The sequence below is a fragment of the Pipistrellus hanaki genome (genome assembly GCF_964339955.1).
Source record: "Pipistrellus hanaki genome assembly, chromosome: 2".
In the NCBI taxonomy this organism is placed as follows: Eukaryota; Metazoa; Chordata; class Mammalia; order Chiroptera; family Vespertilionidae; genus Pipistrellus; species Pipistrellus hanaki.
This window is the reverse complement of record NC_140504.1, coordinates 174,409,474-174,423,792: the sequence shown is the minus strand read 5'-3', so window position 1 is coordinate 174,423,792 and position 14,319 is coordinate 174,409,474. Positions and strand designations below refer to the sequence as shown.

The 14,319-nt window shown below is 41.2% G+C and overlaps 1 protein-coding gene across 4 annotated transcripts in view; it reads left to right on the top strand.

Annotated features, from left to right (window-relative positions):
* The window catches only part of TESK2 (testis associated actin remodelling kinase 2), a 126,054-nt gene that overhangs the window by 45,063 nt on the left and 66,672 nt on the right, over positions 1–14,319 (top strand). For all 4 annotated transcript variants that reach the window (XM_084874598.1, XM_084874597.1, XM_084874596.1 and 1 more), the window contains exon 3: positions 11,961–12,082. In XM_084874598.1, the coding sequence (XP_084730724.1) occupies positions 11,961–12,082 (122 nt within the window). The remainder of the gene's footprint in view (positions 1–11,960; positions 12,083–14,319) is intronic.

Below are 14,319 nucleotides of genomic sequence, written 5' to 3'. Positions count from 1 at the left end.
TTTTATTTGGTGTTCTGTGTGCTTCCTGGACTTATAAGTCCAATTCTTTCACCAGGTGGGGGAAGTTTTCTGTCACTATTTCTTTCAGTATGTTTTCGATATCTTGCTCTCTTTCATATTCTGGGACCCCCATAATTCTGATGTTGGATCGTTTGAAGTTGTCCCAGAGGTTTCTTACATCATCTTCAATTTTCTGGATTCTCTTGCCTTCTAGCTTCTGCAGAGGAGTGTCTTCTGGCTCTTTATGTTCCAAATCTTTGACTTGATTCTTGCGATCTTCTATTCTGTTTTTAGGACTCTGTAAAATATTTTTTATTTCAGAGAATGTATTCTTTATTTCTTGTTGATCCCTTATCATTTCTTGTTGATCCCTTTTCATATCCTCATAGGTCTCATTTATTTTATTGGCCTTTTCTAGGAGACTCTTGAAAAACCTTATAAGTGTGGTTTTGAACTCTATATCCAGTCGCTTTTTGTCCTCCATTTCTTTCGTTTGTGATCTATTTGGTTTAGGCATTTTCGCAGGCAGCTTTCCTGATGGGGTGGGGTTTCAGGGTGGAGCCTACAGCCTTGGCTTCCGTCAGCCCCGCCCTATGCGACTCCTGAGACTCAGGGTCCTTCAGTACTTGTTGCAAGCGCCTCTGAGAGAAAGGTGCCCTCGATTTTCGCCTGCTGCCAAACTCTATGCTCTCCCCCAATGAGTCCGGTATTGGGGTTCAGTTCAGTTGGAAGTGGAGTTGGAGGTGGTGTTCAGAGCAGTCTGGAGCCCCTGTCTCCTTCCCGTCGGGGCAATCCCGCGGCACAGCCTGCCGGCCCTTCTCTGCGCGCACTGTGCGCCTCCGGGACCTCCTCTTGCCGTTCCCTGGAGTTCCGCCTTACAGCCCAGCTCCCTATGGGTGAGCCTGGGTCCCCAGGGTCTGGCCTAGAATTGGGGTTCAGAGCAGTTGGAGCTGGGCCCAGCACAATCGGAGCTTTTCTCTGCTTCCTGCTTGGGAACGCCAGCCAGGCACTCAGCCGCCCCTCCTCTCCGGCTCTGTCCTCTCTGCGCGCGTGTCTCCGTATCTTAGGCTTTTACAGTTCCTCCGTGCTTCCTTCTGGTTTTCTCCTTGCTTCTTGTTGTAGAATTTCCAGTCAGTCGACTTTCCTGTAGTTCTGGGTAATGTCCATTTTATATTTTAGTTGTATTTTATTGAAATTGTTGTGTGCGGCTGCGGCTAGTTGCCTACCCGAGCAGCCATCTTGGATTCTCTGTCTCTGCATTTTGGCTGCTTTCCTGAGTTGATAGAGTGGCTTTGTGTCCTATAGGACCCAATGGCTCAGCCTCCCCAGTTACCTGAGGTGGACACTCTTGGTGCACCCCTTTGTGGTCTGTGTGCACAGTCTTGTTGTAGTTAAGCTTTGATTGTTGTTGGTATCACTGGGAAGAATTGACCTCTGGACTAATTGGCTGTGAGTATCAGCTGTGTCTATGCTGGAAGAACTATGCTGGAGACACCCTTAAGAGGCAAGACTTGCTTGAGTGGGGCTTTGGTGCTCACTGAGTCTGTGCCCTGAGTGTGTCCCTTATGGATCTGAGGAGTTGTAATCTGGATGGTCCCACTCTGACTCCTGGATACCCTGGCACTTAGATCTTCAAGGAGGTGCTAATTTAGCCTCTCCCTGAGGCCACTCAGCAGAGGTAAGGGTAGGTCTGCAAATTCCTCTTCTTTATTTGGGTTTTGGAGGTGCCCTGACGAAGTCCAGCTGTGAAGCAGTGCAAGCTACTATTGGGCCTTGAGCCTTCTTTGGGATGTTCTGAGTCTCTCTGACTCAGCTGCAGTTTGATAGGTAATTTTAGATTTCAAAGGCCAGGCCATTCATATGCAAAAGCCTCTGAGCACAGCTTGGGTGGTGTGTGGTCTCAGGGCGGAGTAAATAGCAATGGCTTCCCATCAGCCCTTCCCTAAGAGGCCCGGGGTCTCAGTATCCCTCAGTAATTGGCTGCAAGCACCTCTGATAGAAAGCCACCCTTGAGTTCCACCCGATGCCAGACCGTCCAGTTTCTCCCTATATGAGTCTGGGTCTCCAGTGTCTCGCCCAGAACTGGAGTTCAGAGCAGTTGGGAGCTTGTGTCTCCCTGCAGATTGAAAAAGCCAGCCACGTTCTCAGTTACAAGCCCTTTCTGCGCACGCGTGCCTCTGTACCTCTGCAATTTACTTCTGCAACTCCTCTGAGTCTCAGTGTGTTTTTCTCTTTCCTTCTAGTTGTAGAATTTCCACTCAGCCAGCCTTCCTGTGGTTCTGGATGATGTCCGTTTTGTCTTTTAGTTGTAATTTTTAAGTGGTTGTGTGAAGCAGCAAGTTCAGGTGTTTATTTATGCTGCCATCTTGGTTTCTCAAGCACCACACATCTTTGCTCCAGTCTATACCAAGGGAGAAAGATAAAGGATAGTTTCACTAAGAAAAGAGTAGCATTCTCAGAATCCCCACCTAGCAATACTTAATCTCCTTACGAGAGCTCTGCCACCTGGCCCAACCCAGCTGCAAGGAAGATTGCCAGATTAAATATTTCAACTGAGAACATAATCATCTAAGATGTTGGATAAATAATTAGTGTTGTTCATTATTATTGTTTTTAATTATATTTTTATTATTGATTTCTAATTTTATTTTATAGTGGTCTAGGAATGTGTTTTTTATAAATATATTTTATTGATTTTTTACAGAGAGGAAGAGAGAGGGATAGAGAATTAGAAACATCGATGAGAGAGAATCATCGATCAGCTGCCTCTTACACACTCCCTACTGGGGATGTGCCCACAATCAGGGTACATGCCCTTGACCGGAGTCAATCCCGGGACCTTTCAGTCCGCAGGCCTACGCTCTATCCACTGAGCCAAACCGGTTTCATCTAGGAATGTGGTTTTTGAGCCACATTAATTCTTTGAAATTTCTGGAGAATTCATTTATATGTATTTTGGCAAATGTTTTATGTATACTTGAAAAAAACAAAACCAACACCTGTCTTGTTGGAACAGGATTAGATAACGTATGTCACATTATTAATACGGTAGATCCTCAGGTTACGTCAGAGATATGTTCCTATGGCACGACGTAACGCGATTTTCGCCATGAGTTGGAACTCACCTACAGAAGCACCTGTGTCACTCACATGGAGCCTATACACAGCAGTAATGAAGTGAAACAGTAAAAAAAAATGAAAAGAAAGATAACAATTCCTGACCTTTACTTGTGGTAAATAAATAATAAAAAAAAATAAAGCACATATGTACATATGTCTTTTTTTCATAAATAAATGGGAGATGGGACGTAACTATAAAACGACATACACTGAGTCCAACATAACCTGAGGACTGTTTGTATGTTTGTTATATCCATACTCATTTCTTGTTTGTTTGAGCTTTTACTGTCTAAGAAGTAGGTTAAAATATGCCATGAAGATTGTGGATTTGTCATTTTCCTTTTTTTTTTTTTTTCTTGTCAGTTTTTATTTTGTATATTACTGTTACTGGACAGACCTGGCCCTGAGCCTAGCACCGGCTGGTAGTGTGTGGATTCTTGAATTCATGCAGGAAAGATTTCACATTATGAGTCCAAGTGATTTTTAGAGGACAGCTATTAAATCTGGGGACAGTGAAACAAGGAAGGGCCTAGGTTAGAAAAAGCAACAGGAGGGAGACTAGCTAAGAAGTCAGAGAAGCCCTGGCATGTGGGTCTCAGTTGGTTGGGCTTCATGCCATGCACTGAAGGGTCACTGGTTTGAGGTGTACTGGAGGCAACTGGTCTGTGTTTCACTCTCACATCGATGTTCTCTCTCTGTGTCTCTCCCTTCCTCCCTCCCTTTCTCTTCCTCTTTCTAAAAAATGAATAAACTACAGTGGTGCCTCACACAACGAACTTAATTCGTTCCAGGAGCAAGCTTGTTATGCAAAAAGTTCGTTATGTGAAACGCGTTTTCCCATAACAATACATGTTAAAAAAAATAATTCGTTCTGTAGCATAAAATATGCTAAGATGACATAAAAAAAATATGCTAAGATGACATATTTTTATTTAGATACATCTAAAAACATAATTTTTTTTAAAAAAAACACACATTTTTTTAATTTTAAGACAGACTAAGTAGAGTCTACCGAATCTTGCACATCTTCATCCATTTTCTGCTTTTTGGCCGATGGTTTCATGAAAAACCTGTCCAAAGCTTGCTGTGTGAGGCGTTCGTTATGCGAGGCACCACTGTATTCTTAAAAAGTCAGAAAAAAGGCGGCCTTAGGAACAGGGTTAGGGGGTTAGCCCAAGATGAGCTGCTGCTGCCCATTGCTAAGTCTTGTGAGGTCCCTTGGATGGGACTTTCTTTTTTTAAAATTTTTAAAAAAATAATATATTTTATTGATTTTTCACAGAGAGGAAGAGAGAGGGATAGAGAGTTAGAAACATCGATGAGAGAGAATCATCGATCCGCTGCCTCCTGCACACCCCCTTCTGGGGATGTGCCCGCAACCAAGGTACATGCCCTTCACCGGAATCGAACCCGGGACCTTCCAGTCTGCAGGCCGATGCTCTATCCACTGAGCCAAACCGGTTTCGGCTAGATGGGACTTTCATTGTGAGGGTTTTTTAAGGGTGGGAAGGAAGGGTTAAGGGAGGTTTTAGGGGAAGACCTGAATAGAATATTCATTAGATTTATGCTAATGTACCAAAATGAGATTTATTCCCTAAACTTTATCTGTCCTTGGGTGTGGTTGGCAAATGGCATTAATTGGATTTCTGCTATTTCTCTGAGCAGGGTGATTTAAGCTGTAAAATAGGGGATAGTAATACCTACCTACCTCATAGAATTATTTTGAGGATTCAATGAGTTAATATAAATAAAACAATTACACAGCAGAACCTAGTATGTAGCTAGTGCTATAAATATTACCTATATTATAGCTATTATAACAATTTTTTATGGTGGAAACATCTTTATATTTAGAATTAGCCAGCTGGGCTCAGTTTAGGTGACCCCAGCTTTGTAGACAACATTTAAAGCGTCACAGTCACAAGTTAGTTGAATATGTTCCTTCTTTTCTCCCTCAGGCCTGATCAGGTTTTGACCTTGGCAACATCATTTTCTTAGTGCTTTGTCAAAACTTGTTTGATCTTGTGCTTGTTGGCCTTGACATCTACAAATGAACAGAACAAATGTGTTGTTGTTTTCTATCTTCTTCATGGCTGACTCAGTAGTTAGGAGTCAGTGTTCCAGCGTGCTTCACCTGGGGACGCTCTTCAAAGGGTATTTGCGCTGCGTTCAGAGCTGCTGTGTCTTGGGCTGTGGGAAGGTGGATGATAGGCATATCTTTTTGTTGTGGCTATGGACTCCGTCCAGTCTTGCTTTCTTGACCTTCAAAGCCTTTGCTTTGGCTTCTGCTTTGGAGGGGCAGGGACTTCTGTTGCTTTTGGTACCATCTTCATGAAAAGCAATGACAATTTTTTTTTAAACATAACTCTTAACTACTCTGAGCCAAACTAGCAAGAGTTCAATGTTTATTTTTATTATTTATTTATTTATTTTTAATATATTTTATTGAATTTTTACAGAGAGGAAGAGAGAGGGATAGAGAGTTAGAAACATCGATGAGAAAGAATCATCGATCAGCTGCCTCTTGCACACCCCCTACTGGGATGTGCCCACAACCAAGGTACATGCCCTTGACCGGAATCGAACCTGAGACCTTTCAGTCCTCAGGCCAACGCTCTATCCATTGAGCCAAACCAACGCTCTATCCATTGAGCCAAATATATATATTGATTCCAGGAGGAAGGGAGAGGGAGATAGAAACATCAATGATGATCACCCTCGCCTTACTGGGAATGAAGCCTGAAACCCAGGCATGTGACCTGGCTGGGATCGAACCATTACCTCCTGGTTCATAGATCAATGCTCAACCACTGACCACACCAGCCAGGTACTCTATTCTGTTCTTTTTTTTTTTTTTAATATATATTTTATTGATTTTTTTTTTAATGGCAGTCCTTTTATTTATTTATTTTTAATTCTTTATTTTTTATTTTTTTTATTTTTTATTTTTTATTTTAATATATTTTATTGATTTTTTTTTTGCCCCCCTTCCTCCCTCCCACCCATCCCCTCCCTCCCCAGAGTTTTGTGTCCATTGGTTGTACTTATATGCATGTATAAAAGTCCTTCGGTTGATCTATTATCTCCCCCAGATCTTCCTCCCCTCCCCGCTGTAATTTGACAGTCTACTTGTTGATATACTGTCTCTATATCTATCTTTTGGTTCATCAGTTTATAATGTTCTTTATTATCCACAAATGATTGAGGTCATGTGGTGTTTCTCTTTCATTGACTGGCTTATTTCACTCAGCATGATGTTCTCCAATTCCATCCAGGTTGCTGCAAATGATGAGAATTCCTTCTTTTTTATGGCAGCATAGTATTCCATTGTGTAGATGTACCATAGTTTTTGGATCCAATCATCTGCTGACTGACACCTAGGCTGTTTCCAAATTCTGGCTATTGTAGATTGTGCTGCTATGAACATAGGGGTACATATATCCTTTCTGATTGGTGTTTCTAGTTTCTTGGGATATATTCCTAGAAGTGGGATTACTGGGTCAAATGGGAGTTCCATTTTCAGTTTTTTGAGGAAACTCCACACTGTTCTCCACAGTGGTTGCACCAGTCTGCATTCCCACCAGCAGTGCACGAGGGTTCCTTTTTCTCCGCAACCTCGCCAACACTTGTCGTTTGTCGATTTGTTGATGTTGGCCATTCTGACAGGTGTGAGATGGTACCGCATTGTTGTTTTGATTTGCATCTCTCGGACAATTAGCGACTTTGAGCATGTTTTCATGTGCCTTTTGGCCTTCCTTCTGTCTTCTTTTGAAAAGATTCTATTTAGGTCCATTGCCCATTTTTTAATTGGATTATTCATCTTCCTTTTATTTAGTTGTATAAGCTGTTTGTAGATGTTGGAGATTAAACCTTTATCAGTGGTATCATTTGCAAATATGTTCTCCCACACAGTGGGCTTTCTTGTTGTTTTGTTGATGGTTTCTTTTGCTGTAAAAAAGTTTTTTATTTTGATGTAGTCCCATTTGTTTATTTTCTCTTTAGCTTCCATTGCCCTAGGGATAGTATCAGTGAAGAAGTTCTTTTGACATACGTCTGAGATTTTGCTGCCTGTGGATGCTTCTAGTATTTTTATTGTTTTTTGTCTGATGTTTAAGTCCTGTATCCATTTTGAGTTTATTTTTGTGAATGGTGTAATATTTTATTGATTTTTTTACAGAGAGGAAGGGAGAGGGATAGAGAGCTAGAAACATTGATGAGAGAGAAACATCGACCAGCTGCCTCCTGCACACCCCCTATTGGGGATGTGCCTGCAACCAATGTACTTGCCCTTGACCGGAATCGAACCTGGGACCTTTCAGTCCGCAGACCGACGTTCTATCCACTGAGCCAAACCAGTCGTGGCTCTATTCTATTCTTAATTTTTTTTTTTTATCGCCCTAACCGGTTTGGCTCAGTGGATAGAGCGTTGGCCTGTAGACTGAAAGGTCTCAGGTTCGATTTTGGTCAAGGGCATGTACTTTGGTTGCAGGCACATACGAGGCAGCTGATGTTTCTCTGTCATCGATATTTCTAATTCTCTATCCGTCTCCCTTCCTCTCTATAAAAAAATCAATAAAATATATTTTTAAAAATTATCCAAATTTATGAATCCTTTGAGATTTCACTGAAGCCCCATGAACTTTTTCCCTAAGTGCTCATTGCATCAACATCTATATAGATACCCCTGTGCTATATCCAAGGATATGTTTTCATTAAATTTAGAGAGAGAAAAAGGGGAGATGAGAGAGAGAGAGAGAGAGAGAGAGAGAGAGAGAGAGAGAGAGAGAAAGAGAAACATTAATCAGTTTCCTCCCATACATGCCCTGACCTGGGATCAAACCTGCAACCTTTTTGGTGTATAGGATGCACGATGTTCCAACCAACTGAGCCACCTGGCCAGAACCTATATTTGATTCTTTATTCTCTTTCTTTTCTTTTCTTTTTTTTTTTTTTTTTAAATATATATTTTATTGATTTTTTACAGAGAGGAAGAGAGAGGGGTAGAGAGTTAGAAACATCGACGAGAGAGAAAAATCCATCAGCTGCCTCCCGCACACTCCCTACTGGGATGTGCCCACAACCAAGGTACATGCCCTTGACCGGAATCGAATCTGGGACCTCTTGGTCTGCAGGCTGACGCTCTGTCCACTGAGCCAAACCTGTTTAGGCTTTATTCTCTTTCTTATCTGACTAGCCATATAGCTTATTGCTTGTCATTTTCTAGATGATAAAATTGAGAAAAATGTGACCAAAACGTATACTACTTTTCTGTTTCCATTCTCCCCCCAATCTTTGCCACCAAAAAAGAAAAAGAAAGAAAAGCATTCTGCCCCACCACCCACCCCAAATAAATAAATGGATAAATAAATGATTTATTGGCCCTTAGAAATTATATTAGAAGTATAATTTAACTGTTGTTGCTGTTGTTTTCACTATGCCCTTATGATGTGACAGGCCTTCTAGGCACTGTGAGACAAGAATGAATATAATATACTTCCCAGTCTCAAGATGCTTTATAGCTTAGTGGGAGGTATGCAAATTTATAGACAGAACTGTATGATGAATGGAATACTGGTGTTATGAATGTTGTCCTGAGGTAGTATAAATAATTTCCAGAGAGAATAAAGGAAGGCTTCCACAAGGATGGGATATTGCGTATAGCTTGAAAGATAAATAAAATTTGAGGAGCTAGAAGAAAGGAGAAGAATATTTGATGCAGATGAAAGACAAAATACAATGGGTTATGAACTTGTTCTCATCTTGTCCACTTGTTTAAAGAAGTAGGGTTCTTTCTGATTAGTTTGAAATACAGGTTGTTTATCCCTGAATTTCACACGTTGTTTTAATATCAGACTTTCTTAAAAGCAGACATTTTGTTAAAAATTCAGTGTTAGTTTTCAGATGATAGGGGGTGGGGGGAAGAAGAGTGACTTTCAGAATGGAGAACTCTTATCAAAACACAGATGTCTTCTGTAAATAGAGTTGGAAAAATACTGTCAGTGTGTTCTTTGTATATGAATGTCTCATTTAACTTATCCGTGCAGGATCTGAAAAGGAAGGCTAGTTCTCTTTTATCAATCACGAGGTACATGACAACAGAATCATTGATGCACTAGGAAAAGAGTTGAGTTCCAAATCTTACTAAGTGATCTAGAAGAGAGGAGAGACAGCCAGTATTCTTAGTTTTTCTGATTAGGGTTCTTATGGTTCTTAGTGTTTTCCTTCCTACTCCCCCTCTTGTTCTTTTGTGTGTGTGTTTATTTTAAATTTTATTTTTATTTTATTTTATATTTTTAAAATAAATCTTTATTGTTCATATTATTACAAAAGTTTCTCATTTTTACCCCCTCCACCAGGTTTCCACCCCACCCTCTGTCCTTTCCCCACCCCCCACTGTCCTTATCCATAGGTGCACAGTTTATGTTCAGTCTCTTCCCGCACCCCCCACTCCTCTTTTCCTCGAGAATTGTCAGTCCACTCCCCTTCCGTACCTCTGATTCTATTATATTCAACAGTTAATATTGTTCATCAGGTTTTTTAATTCCCTTGGTTCTTAGATTCACTATTTACATATTTGTTGTTCATAGTTTTTATCTTTATTTTCTTCCTCTTCCTAAAGAACCCCCTTCAGCAATTCATATAATTCTGGTTTGGCGGTGATGAACTCCTTTAGCTTTTTTTTATTTGTGAAGCTCTTTATCTGGCCTTCAATCCTGAGTGATAGCTTTGCTGGGTAGAGTATTTTTGGCTGTAGGTTCTTGTTATTCATCACCTTGAATATTTCTTGCCATTCCCGTCTGGCCTGCATGGTTTCTGTTGAGAAATCAGCTGACATTCGTATGGGTGCTCCTTTATAGGTAACTAACTACCTTCTTATCTCTTGCTGCTTTTAATATTCTCTCTTTGTCTTTTGCTCTTGGAATTTTAATTATGATGTGTCTTGGTGTGGTCCTCTTTGGATTCCTTTTGTTTGGGGTTCTGTGTGCTTCCTGGACTTGTAAGTCTATTTCTTTCACCAGGTGGGGGAAATTTTCTGTCACTATTTCTTTCAATATGTTTTCGGTATCTTGCTTGTCATCTTCTGGGACGCCCATAATTCTGATGTTGGTTCACTTGAAGTTGTCCCAGAGGTTTCTTACACTATCTTCAACTTTCTGGATTCTCTTGTCTTCTTGCTTCTGCGGAGGAGTGTCCTCTGGCTCTTTATGTTCCAAATCTTTGACATGATTCTTGCAATCTTCCATTCTGTTTTTAGGACTCTGTATAATATTTTTTATTTCAGACAATGTATTCTTTATTTCTAGTTGATCCTTTATTATTTCTAGTTGATCCCTTTTCATATCTTCATAGGTCTTGTTTATTTTATCGGCCTTTTCTAGGAAATTCTTGAAAAACCTTATAAGCGTGGTTTTGAACTCTATATCCAGTCGCTTTTTGTCCTCTGTTTCTTTTGTTGTGATCTGTTTCCTTGTCTTTGCATTTTCGCTGCTTCCCTGAGTTGGTAGGGTGGGAGGACCAGCTGTATCTATGCCAGGATACAGCCTTATTCGACTAGACTTGGAAAACTGCAAGAGCCTCTGTGCTCAGCTTGGATGAGGCGGAGTTTCAGAGTGGAGCCTACAGCCTTGGCTTCCGGTTAGCCCCGCCCTATGAGGTTCCTGAGTCTCAGTGTTCCTCGGTGTCCTTTGGTACTATCTGCAAGCACCTCTGAGAGAAAGATGCCCTAGAGCACATATGTCAAACACAAGGCCTGCGGGCCAAATCCAGCCCGCCAGGCCTTGCAATGTGGCCCGCACCACGCTGTCATCACTGCACTCCGCTGTCAGTTTATGACATTGTCAGTTTATGACTGTTCAGTAAACCATTCGGCCCGCAATTTAGGCTGGATTTTAGATTTTGGCCCCTTCTCTGATTGAGTTCGACACCCCTACCCTAGAGTTTTGCCTGCTACCAGACAATCTAGTCTTTCCCCCAATGAGCCCGCAACTGGGGTTCAGTGCAGTTGGAAGTGGGGTTAAGAGCAGTCCGGAGCTTATGTCTCCTTCCCACTAGGGCAATCCAGCTGCTCAATCAACAGTCTGTCCTCTGCGTAAAATGAGCACGGCTCGGGGGCTCTGCGTTTCGCCGTTCCCCTGAGCTTCCGTCTTACAGCCCAGATTCCCTATGTATGAGCCTGGGTCCACAGGGTCTTGCTCAGAACTGAGGTACAGTGCTGTTGGAACTGGGGTTCAGCACAGTCCAGAGCTTTTATCTCCTTCCCGCTAGGGAACGCCAGCCAGGCACTCAGTCGCCCCTCTCAGGCTCCATCCTCTCCACTCACACAACGTGTCTCCATACCTTAGGCTTTTACAGCTCCTCTGATTTTCCTTCTGGTTTTCTCTTTCCTTCTCGTTGTAGAATTTCCAGTCAGTCAACTTTCCTGTAGTTCTGGATAATGTCCACTTTATATTTTAGTTGTATTTTTTTAAATTGTTGTGGAGGCTGCAGTTAGGCCGTTACCTATGCTGCCATCTTGGTTTCTCCCTGCCCTCTTGTTCCTTTGAATTCTACAATACCATAGGCTGTGATGTCTGTCCTATAATAATAGATATGCTAAACGTCTAGGCTATTGTCATTTCAAGGAATTTCTGTGGAATAATTTTGGTCTTGGATGGAATAAATTCCATCTTCATCAATGGACATGAGACCCTAATATAATCATAGAGTTTACAGAAAAATATCCCCTAGTAAGTCTACTTTATCTAAAGTAAAACACAATGGCTTGTTCTACATGTGGAGATTTTGACCTCATATATTTCTGCTGTCCTTGAGCCTCTTTCTTGTTCTATTTTATTTTCCAGGTGCGACACCGAGCTTCTGGTCAGGTGATGGCTCTTAAGATGAACACATTGAGTAGTAACCGGGCAAACATGCTGAAGGAGATCCAGCTTATGAATAGACTCTCCCACCCCAACATCCTTAGGTAATGGCTTTTTTTTTCCTTCCTAGGGGTCAGTGAAAAAGTCAGAATATTATTGGGAGCTTGTTAGAATAGCATTAACAGCTAAAAAAACCCCCCACAGGAATCAAGATTTCTTGCTGAGTCTGTCTTGCTGAGGTTTAGCTGTTGTGTAGGTCTTTTTCTATTGAGACTTAATTTTCTGGTAGTTAACTGCATTTACTAAAGCAACTTTATCTGTCTCTCAAATTGTTTTACTCTTAGTAGCAGCTCATTAGAACAGTTTTTCTTACTTTGGTCAAAGAAAAAGTGACTATGTTTTTTATTATAATTATTTTAAAATATATTTTTATTGATTTCATAGAGTAAGGGAGAGGGAGAGAGAGAGAGAAACATCAGTGATGAGAGAGAATCATTGATTGGCTGTCTCCTGCATACCTCCTACTGGGGATCAAGCCCGCAATCCAGGCATGTGTCCTTGACCGGAATCGATCCCAGGACCCTTTAGTCTGCAGGTTGATGCTCTATCCACTGAGCTAAACCAACTTGGACATCACAGAAAAAAAGATTTTAGTCTTTATACAGTTATTTAGTTTTCTTAATTTCTTTATAAGGAATTGTAATTAAATAAGTGAATGAAAAGGACAATGACTTTATGCCCCAGACTGTATACCCTTACTTTTAGCATTCACTTGAGGTGATATAGTTTACCTTTTTAAAGGAGAATTTTTACAATAACTATTTTTAAAAAAAAAATATTTTTATTGATTTTTTACAGAGCGGAGGAGAGAGGGATAGAGAGCTAGAAACATCAATGAGAGAGAAACATCGACTAGCTGCCTCTTGCACACCCCCTACTGGGGATGTGCCCACAACCAATGTACATGCCCTTGACCGGAATCGAACCTGGGACCCTTCAGTCTGCAGACCAACGCTCTACCACTGAGCCAAACCGGTTTTGGCTTAAAGGAGAATTTTTAAAAATAGGGTTATATAATTATCACTTTCTGATAATACTATCTGTATCTTCCTTACTTTGATTATCTTGACTTTTTTTTAGTGAGGTGAGTATATTTCCAAACTAGCCAGTTTGGCTCAGTGGGTAGAGTTTTGGCCTGCAGACTAAGGAGTCACGGGTTCGATTCCAGTCAAGGCCACATGCCTGGGTTGCAGGCTCGATCCCGCCGATCAGTGATTCTCTCTCATCATTGATGTTTCTCTCTCTCCCTCTCCCTTCCTTTCTGAAATCAATAAAGATTTAAAAATAAATGTTGATTTCACATTGAGTAGTAATGGGGCAGGACTGGGGACTGGTGAGCGGGCCGAACAGCTGACCTCCTGGTCCCTGCCCCCAGTCCGCAGACTCTGATGGATCAGCAATGATGAACAAGGGGAATTGGGGTGGGTGGCAGGCAGGAAGACCCGCTCACAGGCCAGGGGGTGCTCAATACACCTCATGGTGACTGGTTTTTTGGTCATCATGATCATCACGGACAATGGAAGTAGTATAGTATAATGAGCCCTAGCTGGTGTGGCTCGGTTTGAGCATCAACCAGTGCACCAAAAGGGTCTTGGGTTCAATACTTTGTTAAGGCATATGCCCAGGTTGTGGGTTCCATCCCTTTTCCTCTCCCTTTTCTTCTCCCTCTCCCTCCCCCTCAAAAAAAAAATAAGCATCCTCGAGTAGGAAATTAAAAAAAAAAAGTTAAAAAGAAATGAAGGCTTTAGATTCTAGGTCAAACTGCCTGGATTTGGGAAAAATTACTCAATCTCTTGGATTCTTGTTTTTTCTCTCTTTAAAATAAGGGTTATGACAGCAAATACCTCATAGAGTTATCAAGCATTGATTGAATTAGCACATATAATACCTGGCATGTGTTAAGTGCCTAGTAAGCGCTAGTTATTATAATTAGCTTATTTTCCTGAGGGTAGCTCATTAAGGTCTAATGAAGCCTATTTGTCTTTTATCATTCATTCACTCACCAAACGTTAGTTGTGTGTCTACTGCTGTTTTGAATACAAGGGATTTCTGCTAGAGGAATGCTGTTGAATAGAACTTTGTGCAGTTATGGAAATATTTTTTATAATGTTGTCCAATAAGCTAATGAGCATTGAAATGTGGTGGGAGTGAACAGGCACTAAATTTTTTATTTTATTTAAATCACCACATGAAGTTTTGTGCAATGGCAGTATGGTAGCTAATGAGGTTTATCCGAGATGCAATTATTGCTAATTGGGGAAAAAATTACTACATGAGTCTA